We start from the raw sequence: 13,764 nt of genomic DNA, 5'->3' as shown, positions 1-13,764 counted from the left end.
TCTTGATTATAAATAGCTATAATTAAGATAATTCTTTTAACTGATGAATGGTGACACTGTTCTTGCTTTGAGTAACATCGTTCTGCTGCACGTCCGTTGTGCAGCACTGACCCATCTCCCTCTATTCCCATCACTTTGGCTGAGCGTGGCCCATGCCAAATGCCTGCCAGGTACATCCGAGTGGGCATATGACACATATGATGTGATGTAAAGCTCTGCCAAGAACTCAAGCTGATGCTGTGAAGGCAGTCTCTGACCCCTTGGATGTGCTCTGCCGCATCATCTCCCTGCCAGCCAATGCAGCTCCAGGCTGATGGAGCCTGGGAGGACCCACAGGGGTTGCCAATTAACACATCCCCCAGTTCACCTCTGATAACCGAAAAACCACTGAAGGGTTTCATGTGAACTCTCTGAGGGACAAGCTCTCCTTTCTCAGGTCAGAAGAGCACCACACTCCACCTTCAATATAAAAATGTAACTAGCACCCAGAGACAGCAACCCCTGCAGCAAATACCCATGACTGGAAGGTAGTGTAAACTGGACCCTGCCATCATTCATATTTTACCTTGATGCCACCTTGAAATCAGCTTTAAAAAGTTACACAAGTTTTAGAAATAACCTTCTTGAGAGGTTTTATGTTTTTGTTTTCCTTGCCTTAGGCACTGCAGCATCTCAAGGGAGGAAAGCACGTATTGAAATACTCCTTTACGCACCACCAAATAGTAATTAGCTGTCTTGTGTCTGTCCCGGAGGAAAAGCTCATACCACTTCTGTCCTACGGGAATACAGACAGGAAACGTGGACACACTGCAATGCAGGGAGAAAGTCTGCTCACGCGTACAGGGGTTTTCTCTGATTGCTATATAAGAACAAGCCTCTGCTAGCATCAGTTTAGCCAATGACAGAAATTAAATCAGACACAAAAGATAGGCCAAAAAAATCTGAACACAATCGAGAGGGACTGGGAAGTGTAATAGGGCCTGAAATCTCAACATTGAAGGACAGGCAACTAGCTGTCCATGTGATATTCCCCAACTACTTTCCAGAATCCAAGACCAAATTGTTAGTCATCTGCCCAGAACAACACACAGACCACAACATGGTTGCAGAGACCCAATGCCAGACGCTGCAGGAAGGGTGCGGGAGGTAAATTCAATCAGCCCTAGAGCTTCTAGGGTTTGGGCAAGGCTTGGGCCAGTCCTACAAAAGAGGAATCTGGGAAGGGAGAAAGAAATGGTTGGAGCTCATCCTACTTCTGAGGGAGCTAAGAGATGCACATTGTGACATTGCGAGCTCTGAGAATCTGGCAGGAAAATATATCACCAGCAATAATGATGTTTCTTATTCAGCCTATTAATGTCATTAGTTCACTACTGCTAAGAATGTAATCATTAAGATATTTTATTGCACTGCAGATCTTGCTGTCCTCGGCACATCATGTGAGTTTGGACTGGTTCCTGACTAGACTCGCACACTTGGGTTCACTGCACTAGATAAAATCAGTTGTAAAAGTGTGCCACGTAAATGCTTCTGCCATGTCTCCAGGCCATCATGTGGTAAAATGTCTGCACAAACGCGGACAGAGGAAACAGATGCTTTCTAAGAAGCGGGGTTGGGGTTCGCCCCCCCTCCACCTCTATCCAGCTGTTTGCAAGGAAGCAGCAGCTCTATGAACTGTAAAACAACATCCGACAGAAGAGCTGTAGACAGCCGCTGCCCCCCAGCCAAGCCGGGGAGATGGCAAAGGGGGAGCAGGGCAGGTGTGGGGCAGCCTAGCGTCCCTCCCTCCCACGCCAGCCTACAAAGCCAGAGGCATGCAAAGGTCCTGGCTAGTTAGATCTGGCATCTTGCAAAGAATAAAATGCCTTTTTCTCTTGTGCACCTTGTGAACTAAGCCAGTTACAGGCTGCAGGGACCCCTGGCAGTGTCAGTGTGCAGTGACCGCATGCTGCCCCTTAGTCCTCAGGGTTTAGCTCAGACCAAAAGCTGGTGACAGCTCTAGGGGTCTGGGGGGGGGGGGTCCAGTCCGACCTCAGTGCCTGGCACAGCAAGCCTAATCCTGGCTGGATCTACACTGGTGTTGAAGGGATCCCACAGGCAGAAAAGTGCCCTTAAGTTCACCTGAGTACCACAGAAGCGTCCTGCCATTCTCCCTCCCACAGCTGGATTAGGGAAGGGGCTTTCAGAGAGGCACACAGGAGGCCCAGATGAGCACCCCCAAACTGCCCACCTCCCTGCACTAGCCTGGAAGCATACACAAACCCCTCATCATTCAGGATGGCGAGTGTCAGCCGCCATGAGAGATTTAAGCTGCACCAGCTTCAGAAACACCCAGACCCAGCAAACTCAACCCCTCTCCTCCTCCGAATATTTTTTTTCCTAAAAGTATCCTCAAAAACATGATCCTCGCATCTCATCACTGGGAGGGGCAGGACCATCTCGCTGATTGCATCCCTTCCCTGGGGCAAGGCAGGCAGTATTTCAAAGGAAAAATGATCATTTGTTGCTCTTTGTCCTCCAGATGCCTGACGTACAAATCAGCCTTACCAGGGTTCCTGCTTGATCCAGCATCTATATGCTTAAGCCTAAAAATCATTGTTGCAGGTATTTTTTTTTTTCCTAAGAGATAGGAAAAAGAGAAAAAGAAGAAGATGGGAAGATCTGAGATGACGCATGCATTGGCACAGGTGTGTCCAGCTTTGAGCTGAGGTTATCCAGTGCCAGCAGCTCCCCCTGCTCTGCACTATTAACATCTCCCCTGCAAGAAACAGGCACCTCTCCCTTCTCCCTCCTCCCCTTCTCAGCAGCACTGCAAAAACCAACATAAACATCTGCATTTACCTTTCTGCTTATTTAAAAATGGCAGTAGGGGTGAAGCCAAGGTACTTCTTTTGCCAGAGTCCTTGGAAGATACTTTACTTTGGTTAACAACAGTTTCTTCAATGGGTTTCTTCAGGACTATTCTTTCCTCCAGCTCTGCAGTGCTGACAGCGGAGGTTGGGGGCTCAGCACCTACTTTTGGTGCAACAAAGGAGCATTTCAGGTAGGACGTAGATTCTGCCAGGTTTTCCCTGTTCATCCTGCTCTCTGTCATCTTAGTTGCTTCATAGTCTGAGATGTCAGTGCGCAAGCCATTCTCTTCCTTGATAATGTCCATGACCATGGGCTTCATCAGAGGGGAGTCCTGCTCCCTCTTTGGGCTCTCTTCAGAGGCTGATGATGCATCGCAGGACTCGATGATGAGCTCGCTGTCAAGCTCAGCCTCCCTTTCCTCTCGCAGGATGCTATACTGGATGGAGGGGGAGGCAGGTGATGGAGGGGGCCCTCCAATGTGGCTGAAGGTCATGTAGCTGGAGTGCAGCACCTCCTCAGCAGCCAGTGGGTCCTCCGAGACTAGCTCGATCTCAGAGTCCCCCGACTCAGCACTGCTGGCTTCATTATCCAGGGGTGAGGAGACGGCGGGGCGCCCAGGCTTCACCCGCTGGTCTCTCTTCTCAGTGGAAAGGGCTGGTGACTGCTGCATCTCTGGGGTTTCAAAGGAAAAGGTTTTTGCTTCTTTGATGGCACTGATGAGCTCATCCTCTGACAGGCTGCCTTTGCCCTGGGATTCTGAGCCAGACGGTTCTGCCACCCCGAAAGAAAGGGGAGAAAAAGATAGAAAAAAATTGTTAAGAATGAGATTTTCTGGCTGCTTAGGCAACAAACACAATAGATTTCATGCCAGCACAGATCCCTCTAGCAGGGCTGGTAACACAGACAGAAAGCCTCCCTGTCTGGGATGACTAACAGTAATAACAGCTTGTCCTTACAGAGCATTTCCCATGCATGTACTCGTTAAAAAAGCAGTATCATCAGAATCATGTACTGAGGAAAAAACTGAGGCAACAAGACAGTGCTGGTCAGTGCTTGGCCAGTGGCTCAGCAGTACGGTTTTCACCAGGAAAACCACCAGTCACAAGGAATGTGGGCTCAGGCCACATGTGACAGCACCTGACTGTCAGCAGTGGATACAGGTCTCCTCTGGGGACAAACACGCACACAGGGCTGGTGGGCTCCTGACCGCTACGTAGTTACTAGTAGTTTTGTCAAACTTTAACTTTCAGGTGTGGCAAGTTCCAGGTCAGAAACTTTTCTCAGGTGTTTGGTTTTTTGTGTTTGTTTGGTTTTTTTGGTGAGGGGTGGGTGTGGATGGTGATGGTGAATTCTCTGTTTGTTTTTATCTCAGTCAGGTCTAAGAATGAAATTATTTTTTTTCCGCTCTTAATATCATTGAGAACTACATGAACCAAAATAATGACTGACCAACTTGTCACCCAGAATATGAAACCAAAAAAATTCTCTGCGTTTTCTGGCTCACGCTGGAAGAAGATACACTCGAAGAGTGAAAATGAGCAGTTGAAAAGGGTGGCTGGTCACCCAGGGCTAGCAAGGAGCCCACATCCCATACTAGAAGGGAACCCAGCACCAGACTTCCCACCTGTTCTGCCTCCCTGTGTATCACTACACCACGTGGGATTTTGTAATGAAATAACAAAGAATGTAAAACTGCATGTGAAGTGTTCACCGTAAGAGGCAACAGAGGCAGGTCGAGGTGCATCAGCAGCTGGTTTGAGTTACCGCATGGGGAACCGGCTTCCCTAGATCAGTCACAGAGCATCAGCCATCCTCAAACCCAGACTACACCTGGTGCAGCGGCAGCAAGGGCAGCAGGCCACCTGAGTCTGTCTGTGGCAAGGGGGACCACGGCAGCAGCTGGCACCCAGTCCCCTGCTGCTGCCTGGCCATGGCCACCTCCCGGTCACAGGTTTCCACCTTGCCCTTCACTGACCCAGAGATCGTTACCATCCACATGCAAGACCCTCCCTTTTGGGAGGGGGTGGGGTGGGGCGGTGGAGCTGAGTTCCCCCATCACATTGAAAGAGCCATCAAGCACACATGGAAAAGTGTCCTTTGGACTCCTGAGTGCTTGCTCACTGATTTGATATCATTATTAAAATGACAGGGCTCACCCAGTGGTATTGCACGTGGTGAAGGTTCAAGGAAAAGAGACCCCCAAGTTTTCTCCTGCTGCTGGCAGAGGCCCACGGCAGGATACCACCTGCATCCACATGTCTGGGACTGCAGCAGAGCGGGGGAAGGTTTCCAGCCCCTCGGTTGCAGGTGGGGAGCCCCAAGCTGACCTGCACTTGCTCCCAGTGGGTATTTGCCTTCAGCCCAGCCCTGCCTTGGGTGCAGCCACTGGTATTGACTCCCCGAGCCCACCCAGCTGCACTGGCCACCTCTGGAACCTCCTCCACAACAAAGGGTGGGAAAGAGATTGTATCAGACATGACCTGGGATAAAACCACTATTTCTGGATATTTCCTGACTTAATTTCTCATGGTGATAACATAGCTGATTTCTTTTTGATCATATGCCTTCCCCAAGATGAATCAGGTAGAAGGGGAGGCTTTAACAACAGCACACAAGCCATGGCGTCCTGCTGGGAAACGGTCAAGAAAAACAACCTCCTCACACCCCTCCAAGCAATTTTGGTTTGTGCATCTGCCAATACACATCATCGCCAATTTTTAGCACATATAGTAGGCATGTCTGCAGCTCCTCTGACAAAACAGCTCTCTTGTAACACATCCCTCTCACATGAGAAAGTCCTCCTGCAACTCAGGCTATGGCCACAGACAGGATTAAGGTGTTTGGGACTGTTATGACACGCTCCTGTCTGGATGCCGGGAAGTTCCTGTTGCATGGGCCATGCTGAGCAGGAACCTGTGCATTCTTTTTCTCCAGCTGCAGGAAGCCCGCGTGAGCTGTGCCACTCTCCTGCATTACCGCATGTGAACATTTTCTCCCCGAGCAATGACTTAATGCGGCACATGTCCAAACAGGCATGTGACCGCCAGCCCTTGTAGCGCAGCAACGCACAGTCCCGCAGCTTCACCCCACTCCTGCCCGCACTGGCACGTTAGTAACTCTCAGCCGTGGCATTTACCTTGTGAACAAAATGTCCACTGTGGCCACCAGCAGGGTGTCACATTTACTGCTGGCATGGGGCAGCATATAAATACCCACAGCCTTTCAGTGCCAGCACAGCGTATGAACAGACCATGTCTACCTTCCCCAGAACGATGATGGCCAGTAATTAAAAGCAGTTTTCCAAAGTCCTGATCCAAGCAGGAGGGAACTGGGGGCTTCGCCAGAATGGCTGAAGGGTATCTAGGAGCGACAGCTTTGCTGGGTCACTGAGTACAAATACCTAGGGCAGGTTTTATATTTCTTCCTTGCTTATGAACGCGGAGCCCGGGCACAGCGTGTCCTCAGCTGCGGGAAATGGGTGAAATCCAGAGAAAACACCCTGCAGGAGCCAGGCCTCTAAAAGAAGATGCCTGCTTCTTTCCTTAATGCGACAGAAAAGCAGTGCTGCTAGCCTTCCAGCAGCCCAATGCAAGGTGGTGAGACCTCCCAGGGCTGTTTAGGCAGCACTGGGGATCAGCTTTGCCCACGGAAAAGAACATTTCTGTGCTGATAATTACACCAGCCACACCAGTACCTCCCAGTAATGCAGTAGCCATGGGGCTCAGCCGCACACTATTCAGCTGTTTGGATGGGAAACTGTTACCAAGTGTCACGAAGGCAGCCTTGAACAGTCGCCAAAGGCTGAATAAATAATAATTAGTGCCTGAAGTTCTTAATTACCTTGTAGTGCAAAAAGTGTAAATCGATAAAACATGGCATGCCTCAGAAGTAGCGTGTGATGTCACCCAGTCAAATAAAAGAAGAAAAATGGGAGTCTAAAGTCTATTTATTATCTAAAGTTTCTGGCTGATACAGGCAGAATAAACTCACAGCTGCAGTTGATGCTTTCTATGTCTTTCTTTTTTTTTTTTTTCCGTACAAATGCACACTCTGTTTTGGATAGGAACTATATTTCTGTAAGGGTGGGCATTACTGTGGGTGGAAATCCCAGACTGCCATTTTAAAGAAATTCCAGTTGATTTTTAAATATTTATAGATGCTATCAAAGGAAGGGAAATTTCAGCTTGGGGATGTTCACTGTCAAATCTTAAATGTTCATTGTCAAGGGGGTGTGATCCAGGACACTGAGATTTAATTTCAAGTCTGAAAATTTTGTTTCCTGTTAAAGAGCTCTATTCCTTTTTAAAACACGACGCCACTTTCATATTTTAGCAGTGTATAATAGGGAAAATGAGGAATAGGTATTATGTACTACTGCAGTAATCAGACAGTAAGAAAATGTATAAACATAGGATTTTGGTGGCTCCCCCAACAGAAATCAGGAGCCTTTAAAAGAGACTGGCCCTTTGTCCCTCCAGTCCCCTTTGTAAACGAGGTGACATTTCCCTCCTCAGCACTTTCTAAAAGCAGCACTCTCACTTGAAAACAGCACCTATTTTTAACAATTTAACCTTATTCTCTGCAAGAGCAGAGGTGTTAAAACAGCTATTAAAATTTAAAACGATCAACCCAGTCTTTTGCAGCATCCTGGTCCCACACACCTCATTTCCTCTGGGGAGTGTGGCCAGCCAGGGTGACCAAGAGACCCCAAAGACACCAGGATGCAGTCCAAACTGTTGTCTGGCTGATGATATCCCTAACGACACCTGCCAGCTCACAACTTCCCTTTGAGAAGAGACCCCGGGGGGACCGGGCTCAACAAGCCTGGATCCGACCCCAGTGCTCCTGAGCGGCTCTCAGCAATTTATTTCTGTGGATCCCCAGCCCTGCCTTCCCCTCTGTTAATACAGAAAGGGCAGCCCATCCTGAGCAGGGTGTTAGCGATGGACAGCACAGTTTGCATCCCCCTTTGGTTCAGCAATGCAAAGCGGTGCCCAAGTAGAGCAGAAACATCTCCAGCCATGGAGACCCATTACATTAATGTCTGCTCACATGCCCTTAGACAAAGGCCACAAACCCATTGTAATTCTCCAACGTGCAGGGCTGCAATTGCAGCCACTCTCTGAATACCAAAAAACCCAGTGCCATGCACCAGCATTACCTGTGCCAGAGGATGGTGGTGTGACAGATCCTGGGCTGTCATCTTCTGGCTCTGACACCGTCACGGTTGGTACCACTTCATGACTCGGCTTCAGGCTGCTCTCTGCCGGAGTTGGGCTCGACTCTTTGCTGGCAGCTTCCCAAGTGCTTTCTGTCTCAGTGAGCGTGATCTTTACGGGGACTGTAACCACAGAGGCACTGTGCTGATCTCCAGGCCTTACGTCTTCAAGCAGGTCTTGCTCTTTGGCTGCCTTCATGTTCTGTGAAGCCACCCGCTGAGGTTCAGGAGTGTGGCTGGACCTGGTGGGTATTCCCTGGTACTTATCGATAAGGCCTGGCCTCTCATCTTCTGAGTCAGGGTCATGTTTTTCTTGGTATTTTATCTCTTCTGATCTACTTATGTCCATGTATTTATAAGCTTCTGCTTTCATGGGATCTGCTAAGGTTTTATCAACTTCAGTAGATTCTGCAGGAGTCATCTCTATTCCTGAATCTGAGCTAAGCAAGCCATGGGAATCAAACCCAGTCGCATCTTGCACAGGATGCCCCAGCATGTTAAACCCCTCTGTGCTGCCCGAACAGGGAATGGGGCTGTTTTCCTGCTGATAAATGCCCGTGAAATAGGTGGAGTCCCGTGGGGTGGTGTAGTGGATATCGGAGATCAGAGAGGTGTAGAAGGAGCTGTCACCCCCGTTGGCAGTGGAGCCATAGTCAAAGAGGTGTGATGAGGCTGCAACACCTAAAGCAAAGACACAAAAATGATGCACAGTGAAGACACAAGTGTCTGCATGCATCAATCTGTCTGCAAAGCTGTACTCACTCCCTGCTGATTTTAGATTCGGTTTGTGCACCAGGCTTGGCTTTGCTTGAGAGCTCTTTGGGACTGTCTCTCACTATACCTTCAGGCAACATAGTGGCACATCTGTCAGACAAGGCTTCCAGCTGCTGTTCTATCTTAAAATAGCTATAACCATCATGATAACTGCTAATAGTTCCCTGCCAATGTTTGCCCAGCCTGCGCATAAAAATCTCCAGTGATGACAATCCCACAACCTTCCTCACAATCTGACTCAAGGGGCTCACCATCCCATATCCTTAAAAATAAACTGATTTCCAATACAAGAACAATCCTGAGCAAAAATATGTAATTTTTTTTTTTAATACAGAGACATGGAGGAGTTTCACCCTAAGGAAACTTTTCATTAAGGAATAAAAATTCTGCTGGACAGAAATTGAGATGGAAAATTGGTAGGCAGCTTTAGATTTCATTTTCTCTTTTAAGAATAGGCACCCCAAATTTGTGAAATACCAGGGCAGAGACTAAACATGCTCATTTAGCAATTTCCACATGCTCAGAAAGCCTTATCCTGTGTACACCATCTACAAAGCATGCTGGCATGGTAGTGGTTAAACCTCTACCCACGCCCATGCATCATTTTCATACACTACCTCTAATTCCCTCTGTCATGCTTTAAGTTCCTGGGGATGATGCTAATTAAATTACAAACAATGGCCAGTCTCAATTTGCAGCATTCATATAAAGCTCAATGACTGGAACAGCAAGATCCCCCATGAGGGAGGCGGGAAGGGAAATTTTTATAGGGGCTGAGGGAATGGGGATCTAAAGGAACAAAGCTGATGTCTGTAGGAGCTGGTGCCTATAGGGAGGCAGCAGCCTGTTAACTGCTTAAGTGCTGATGCACGCTGCATCTCAGAGGCTGGATGGCTTTCTCCAGCCTCTGCTTATCACCCTGCAAGGGATGTGAGGCTCCTGATGTGCTCCACATGTGCTGTGTCCTGGGCTACCACATGCAATGCAAACTTAAAAGTTAGCATTAAATGGACGTTACTTCAGCTGCAAAGCCAGAAGCCGGACAATGTAGCATGAAAGCTCCTGAGCTACTTGCATTTGGTTATTTTCTTTCTCCTTGCACATACATAATGATACCATCTCTAAATACCATCACAACTGCTTTTTCCCCATGGGCCTCTATGCATTAGGCACGTGCTGCTCATTTAGTAAGCCCTGAAGCCATATTTTTTTCCCCTTAACACTGCTTAGTGTGTAGCTGCTGGCTTGATTTTACTGCACAACCTTGCTGGCTTGACATGCACAACCCAAGCCCCGCACAAAGGCAGAATGACCATTTCCCTCACCATATTTTTGCATCTCTCAGTGCTATGATGACTTGCAAGCAACTTCTCTTCCCTGGATCACCTTTAGGGTGGAAACAGCATGCTGCTCCTTTTACAAGGGGAAACCTGGTAGCATAGGGAAAAAGCAACGCAAAAGTGCCACAGCTTGCTTTTCAGCATACCTACACTACCAGCTCCTATGCGTCCGTCCTCGCTAACTTTGGGTGCTGCTGGTCCCCCGCCAGCCCTCACTGCTAATCTGCTACTGCATGCATGATGCTGACAGCAGCTCCAGCCCCACACCCCAACAGCTCACAGCTAAGGATTTGTGGCAGCTGTCTTTGCCATATGAGAGCACTGAGCAAGGGGTGCTATAGCTAGCAAGCGAAAAATTATCACCATTCCCAGTCATTCCCAGCCTCCAGTTTGCTCTCCTCACAACTACGTAGCACTGCATAGAACTTTTCATAGAAATATTTATGATCAAAGCAAGATCGTGTTTCAGAGCAGACAGGGTCACTGCGGAGACTCTTCCTACACATGTGAATTTGGAATTTTTTTTTTCCCCTCTACATAATACATTTACCTAACTCTAAATTTCACCTTCTATTTTCTTGCCAGCTCACTCAGGGCTGCAAGATCTTTTTGTAACGCTCTGCAGGCAGTTCTCATCCTCACTGCTCCAAACAACTCCAACTCATCAGCAAAGGTACATGAGAACAGAGCCTAAGTGGAAAACCACAGTGAAACCAAAGCAGAATAAGGGCTAAGCAGGGCTGCCCAGAACCCACATCAGGTCCTACCTGATGTTATCCAGTGCCTCAGAAGGCCAGCTCATGCCCAAAAAACATTCCTAAATTATTAGGAAGTAAAAAGGGATAGGTTCTTTTCCTTGCAAGTATTTTTCTTGCTGAACTTGCCTTTTTGAAAATTATCCATAAACAGGCTTGAATTTTTACAAATGTGTTGGTTAGCTGGAATTACCTGATGCATTTTTTATGCCAACATATTTCATGCTGTGAATTGCTGACTATGGACTATTCATGCCTGTTGCTGCCAGTATCTGCTGTTTGTAATTTACAATTTGTGCTGGCTGAGTGGTTGTCTAAATCATGGGGTTTCAGGACTGCTCTTTCATTAGATGATTCCTCAGTGCCTACTGGACCTGATCCAAAGCCCACTGAATTCACTAGAAAAGTCCCATCGATTCTGAGTGCTTTGGACCAGCTCAAGATGGCTGTGCAATACTTTCTGCTCTGGATGCTCATGAAAAATACACAGTCACAACACCATCAGTGAGCAAAAATCCATTTCTACAAATATCACACCATTGCTAGTAAAGAGGGAGCACAAACATAGTCAAAGGAGATTGAAGTTGCTGTCAAGCCAATATTCATAGATGCTGTTTGCAGCTTTCATTTTGGCTTTGTCCACAGAATATGCGAGCCAGATGCATATGCATTTGCAGCACTTAGTAATGCTGATCAATAGAGCAGTGAAAGGGTTTCTAATGCATTTGTGTCAGGTGTTTCATAGCAGGAGTTATAGCTGACCAGGAGAGCTCGCAGGAGAGCCACTGTGATAAAGAAAACCTGGGAAAATATCATCCTATTCTTTATGTTATTCAGCAGCAGAAAGAAAAAAACCCACCCTGAAATAGTCATCAACAGAAACATTGCTTCACATTTTCAAATAGTACAAAACCACTGCTGAAGCAGATGTTAACACAAGAGCTGATTTAAAATGGACTCGTTGTCAATCATAAGCCTTTTTTTCTTTCTGCAGTGATTTTGGAAATAACAATGAAAAAAGAAAATGCATTTCTTACTGGGGTTCAGGAGGAAGACGAAGAGTTAAAGGGGGTGTAAGCAGGTCCATGTGCAAGGGCCAGTAGAGACAGGGTTTGAATTAACAGAACATAGAGGGATCCCAACTCTCAAGGCAACTGCTAAGTCAAAAGCACTGAAGACAGCTGAAATTGCCTAATTACTACGATTTAACAAAACTCTCAATTTCCACAGGGAATGATTTAAAGCCACTGGTAAAACTGCCTCTTATTGGGGAAGTGTGAATCTATCAGCTATTAGGCTGGCTATTAAAGACATGGAAACCTGTAATAGCTGAGATTTTTGCTGAAGAATAGTTGTATTCAGAGCCTGGTGATTAAGCAATGCTCTCTTTCTGACTTTAAGTTTATTTAGTTCAATATCCGTGGGAAGGAGAAGCCTTGAATAGCACTGGTAACGGATGGCAGTATCAGATCTGAATTTACCCTTGTTACAAAGGGTTGGTTTTTAAAAAAACTGGATTTCCCTCAAATATGCCCAAAATCTCGCCTGCCAATTCAGGTAAAGCAAAGCTATTCAGCGCCTGAGAGCAGCAGTCCTGCTTTCTTGTAACACGAGCCCTCGGGAAATAATTTCACTTCCTGCAACCAGCTAAGAAGTAATGGGTCTAATTCAATCATTTGAACACAGCTGAGATGCTCAGCAAGTTACATGTATTTTCATCAACTGTACAGAAAAAAAAAATTGAAAATGACTGTTTAATTTCCTTGGAATAAGTAAGTGAACGCTCCAGAAATCTGCTCCTACAGCACTGGATTTAGAGCTATTTAGCAACTGACACAGGAAATAATTTAGAAATCATTGGTTCCATGCAGAGTAACTCTTAATTTAAGAAAGGCAGCTGAAGCCCAATTTGGATCAATGCAAGCTGAACTGCTGCAGCACACTGGAAGGGGAAGCAGAAGTTAGCTGAGGATAATACACAAGAAAAAGAATTAAATAAAACCGACTTTAATTTTTCCCCCCAACTACGGTATGCTCAGGCTTCTTAAAATGGATCACTTCAGAATCCTGTGTTGAATTTTCAACACAATAACTAGTTTTCACGTTACTCTGCCTTTCTCAGTCTTCACGTGCAACTCTGATGATCTTCAATGGCACAGCCAGCCAGCCACAGGAGGACGGGAAAGTTCAGTTCTAGAGAACAGCTGACGACCCTGCAATGCGAGGTTTGGTATTTATTGTGTGTCAGTGATTAGGTCAGAATTATTAATTTTTCAGAAGGGGGGTGGGGGGTGTCTAATCTTTAATTAGATTATGCTATTTTTACAGCCTGGAGATGCACTGAGAAGAGGAAGGTTTTTTGGTTGCAATTGGAGGAGTAAAGGTTTCAGCAACCTTTTCAAGACAAAAGCAGAATAGTGTGAGCAAGCTGCTTCCAGCAAATTCCTGTAAGTCTTTTAAATAGTTGGCTCTGATTTTGCTTTGGATATTGAGCCTCAGGAGTCATTACTGGCTATGCCACTGCTGCAAGACTGCTAGCTCCCAGGAGCAGGATCTCCCCAGGTATCTCTCATGTCCATGCAGGTCACAGCCTCCTGGACAAGGTCCACCTTGTCCTGTTCGGAACTGTGGTAATTTATAGACTAAAGATAATAATAATAAGCAAAGTCCCATAAACAAGGGGAGTACTCTTGTTTGACTGGCTCCAAATGATGCTAGAAGGTCTCTGAGACCACATGACACTCCCAGTACTGCAGCCCTTTAGATGTCATCCAGAGATTTGAGGTTTTAGATAAGAGCAATGAGCATTTTCCAGCACAGCAAC

At 46.7% G+C, this 13,764-nt stretch overlaps 1 protein-coding gene across 1 annotated transcript in view; it reads right to left on the bottom strand.

The window, feature by feature from the left end:
- RTN1 (reticulon 1) overlaps positions 1-13,764 on the bottom strand; it is a 120,487-nt gene that overhangs the window by 45,451 nt on the left and 61,272 nt on the right. Inside the window, exons 2-3 of the mRNA XM_037395601.1 lie at positions 8,015-8,752; positions 2,842-3,624 (exon numbers count right to left, since the gene is read on the bottom strand). Coding sequence (XP_037251498.1) covers positions 2,842-3,624; positions 8,015-8,752 — 1,521 coding nt within the window. The remainder of the gene's footprint in view (positions 1-2,841; positions 3,625-8,014; positions 8,753-13,764) is intronic.

The sequence above is a fragment of the Falco rusticolus genome, chromosome 7 (assembly GCF_015220075.1).
Source record: "Falco rusticolus isolate bFalRus1 chromosome 7, bFalRus1.pri, whole genome shotgun sequence".
NCBI lineage: Eukaryota > Metazoa > Chordata > Aves > Falconiformes > Falconidae > Falco > Falco rusticolus.
The sequence above is the reverse complement of the archived record's forward strand: the minus strand, read 5'-3'. Positions and strand labels throughout refer to the sequence as shown.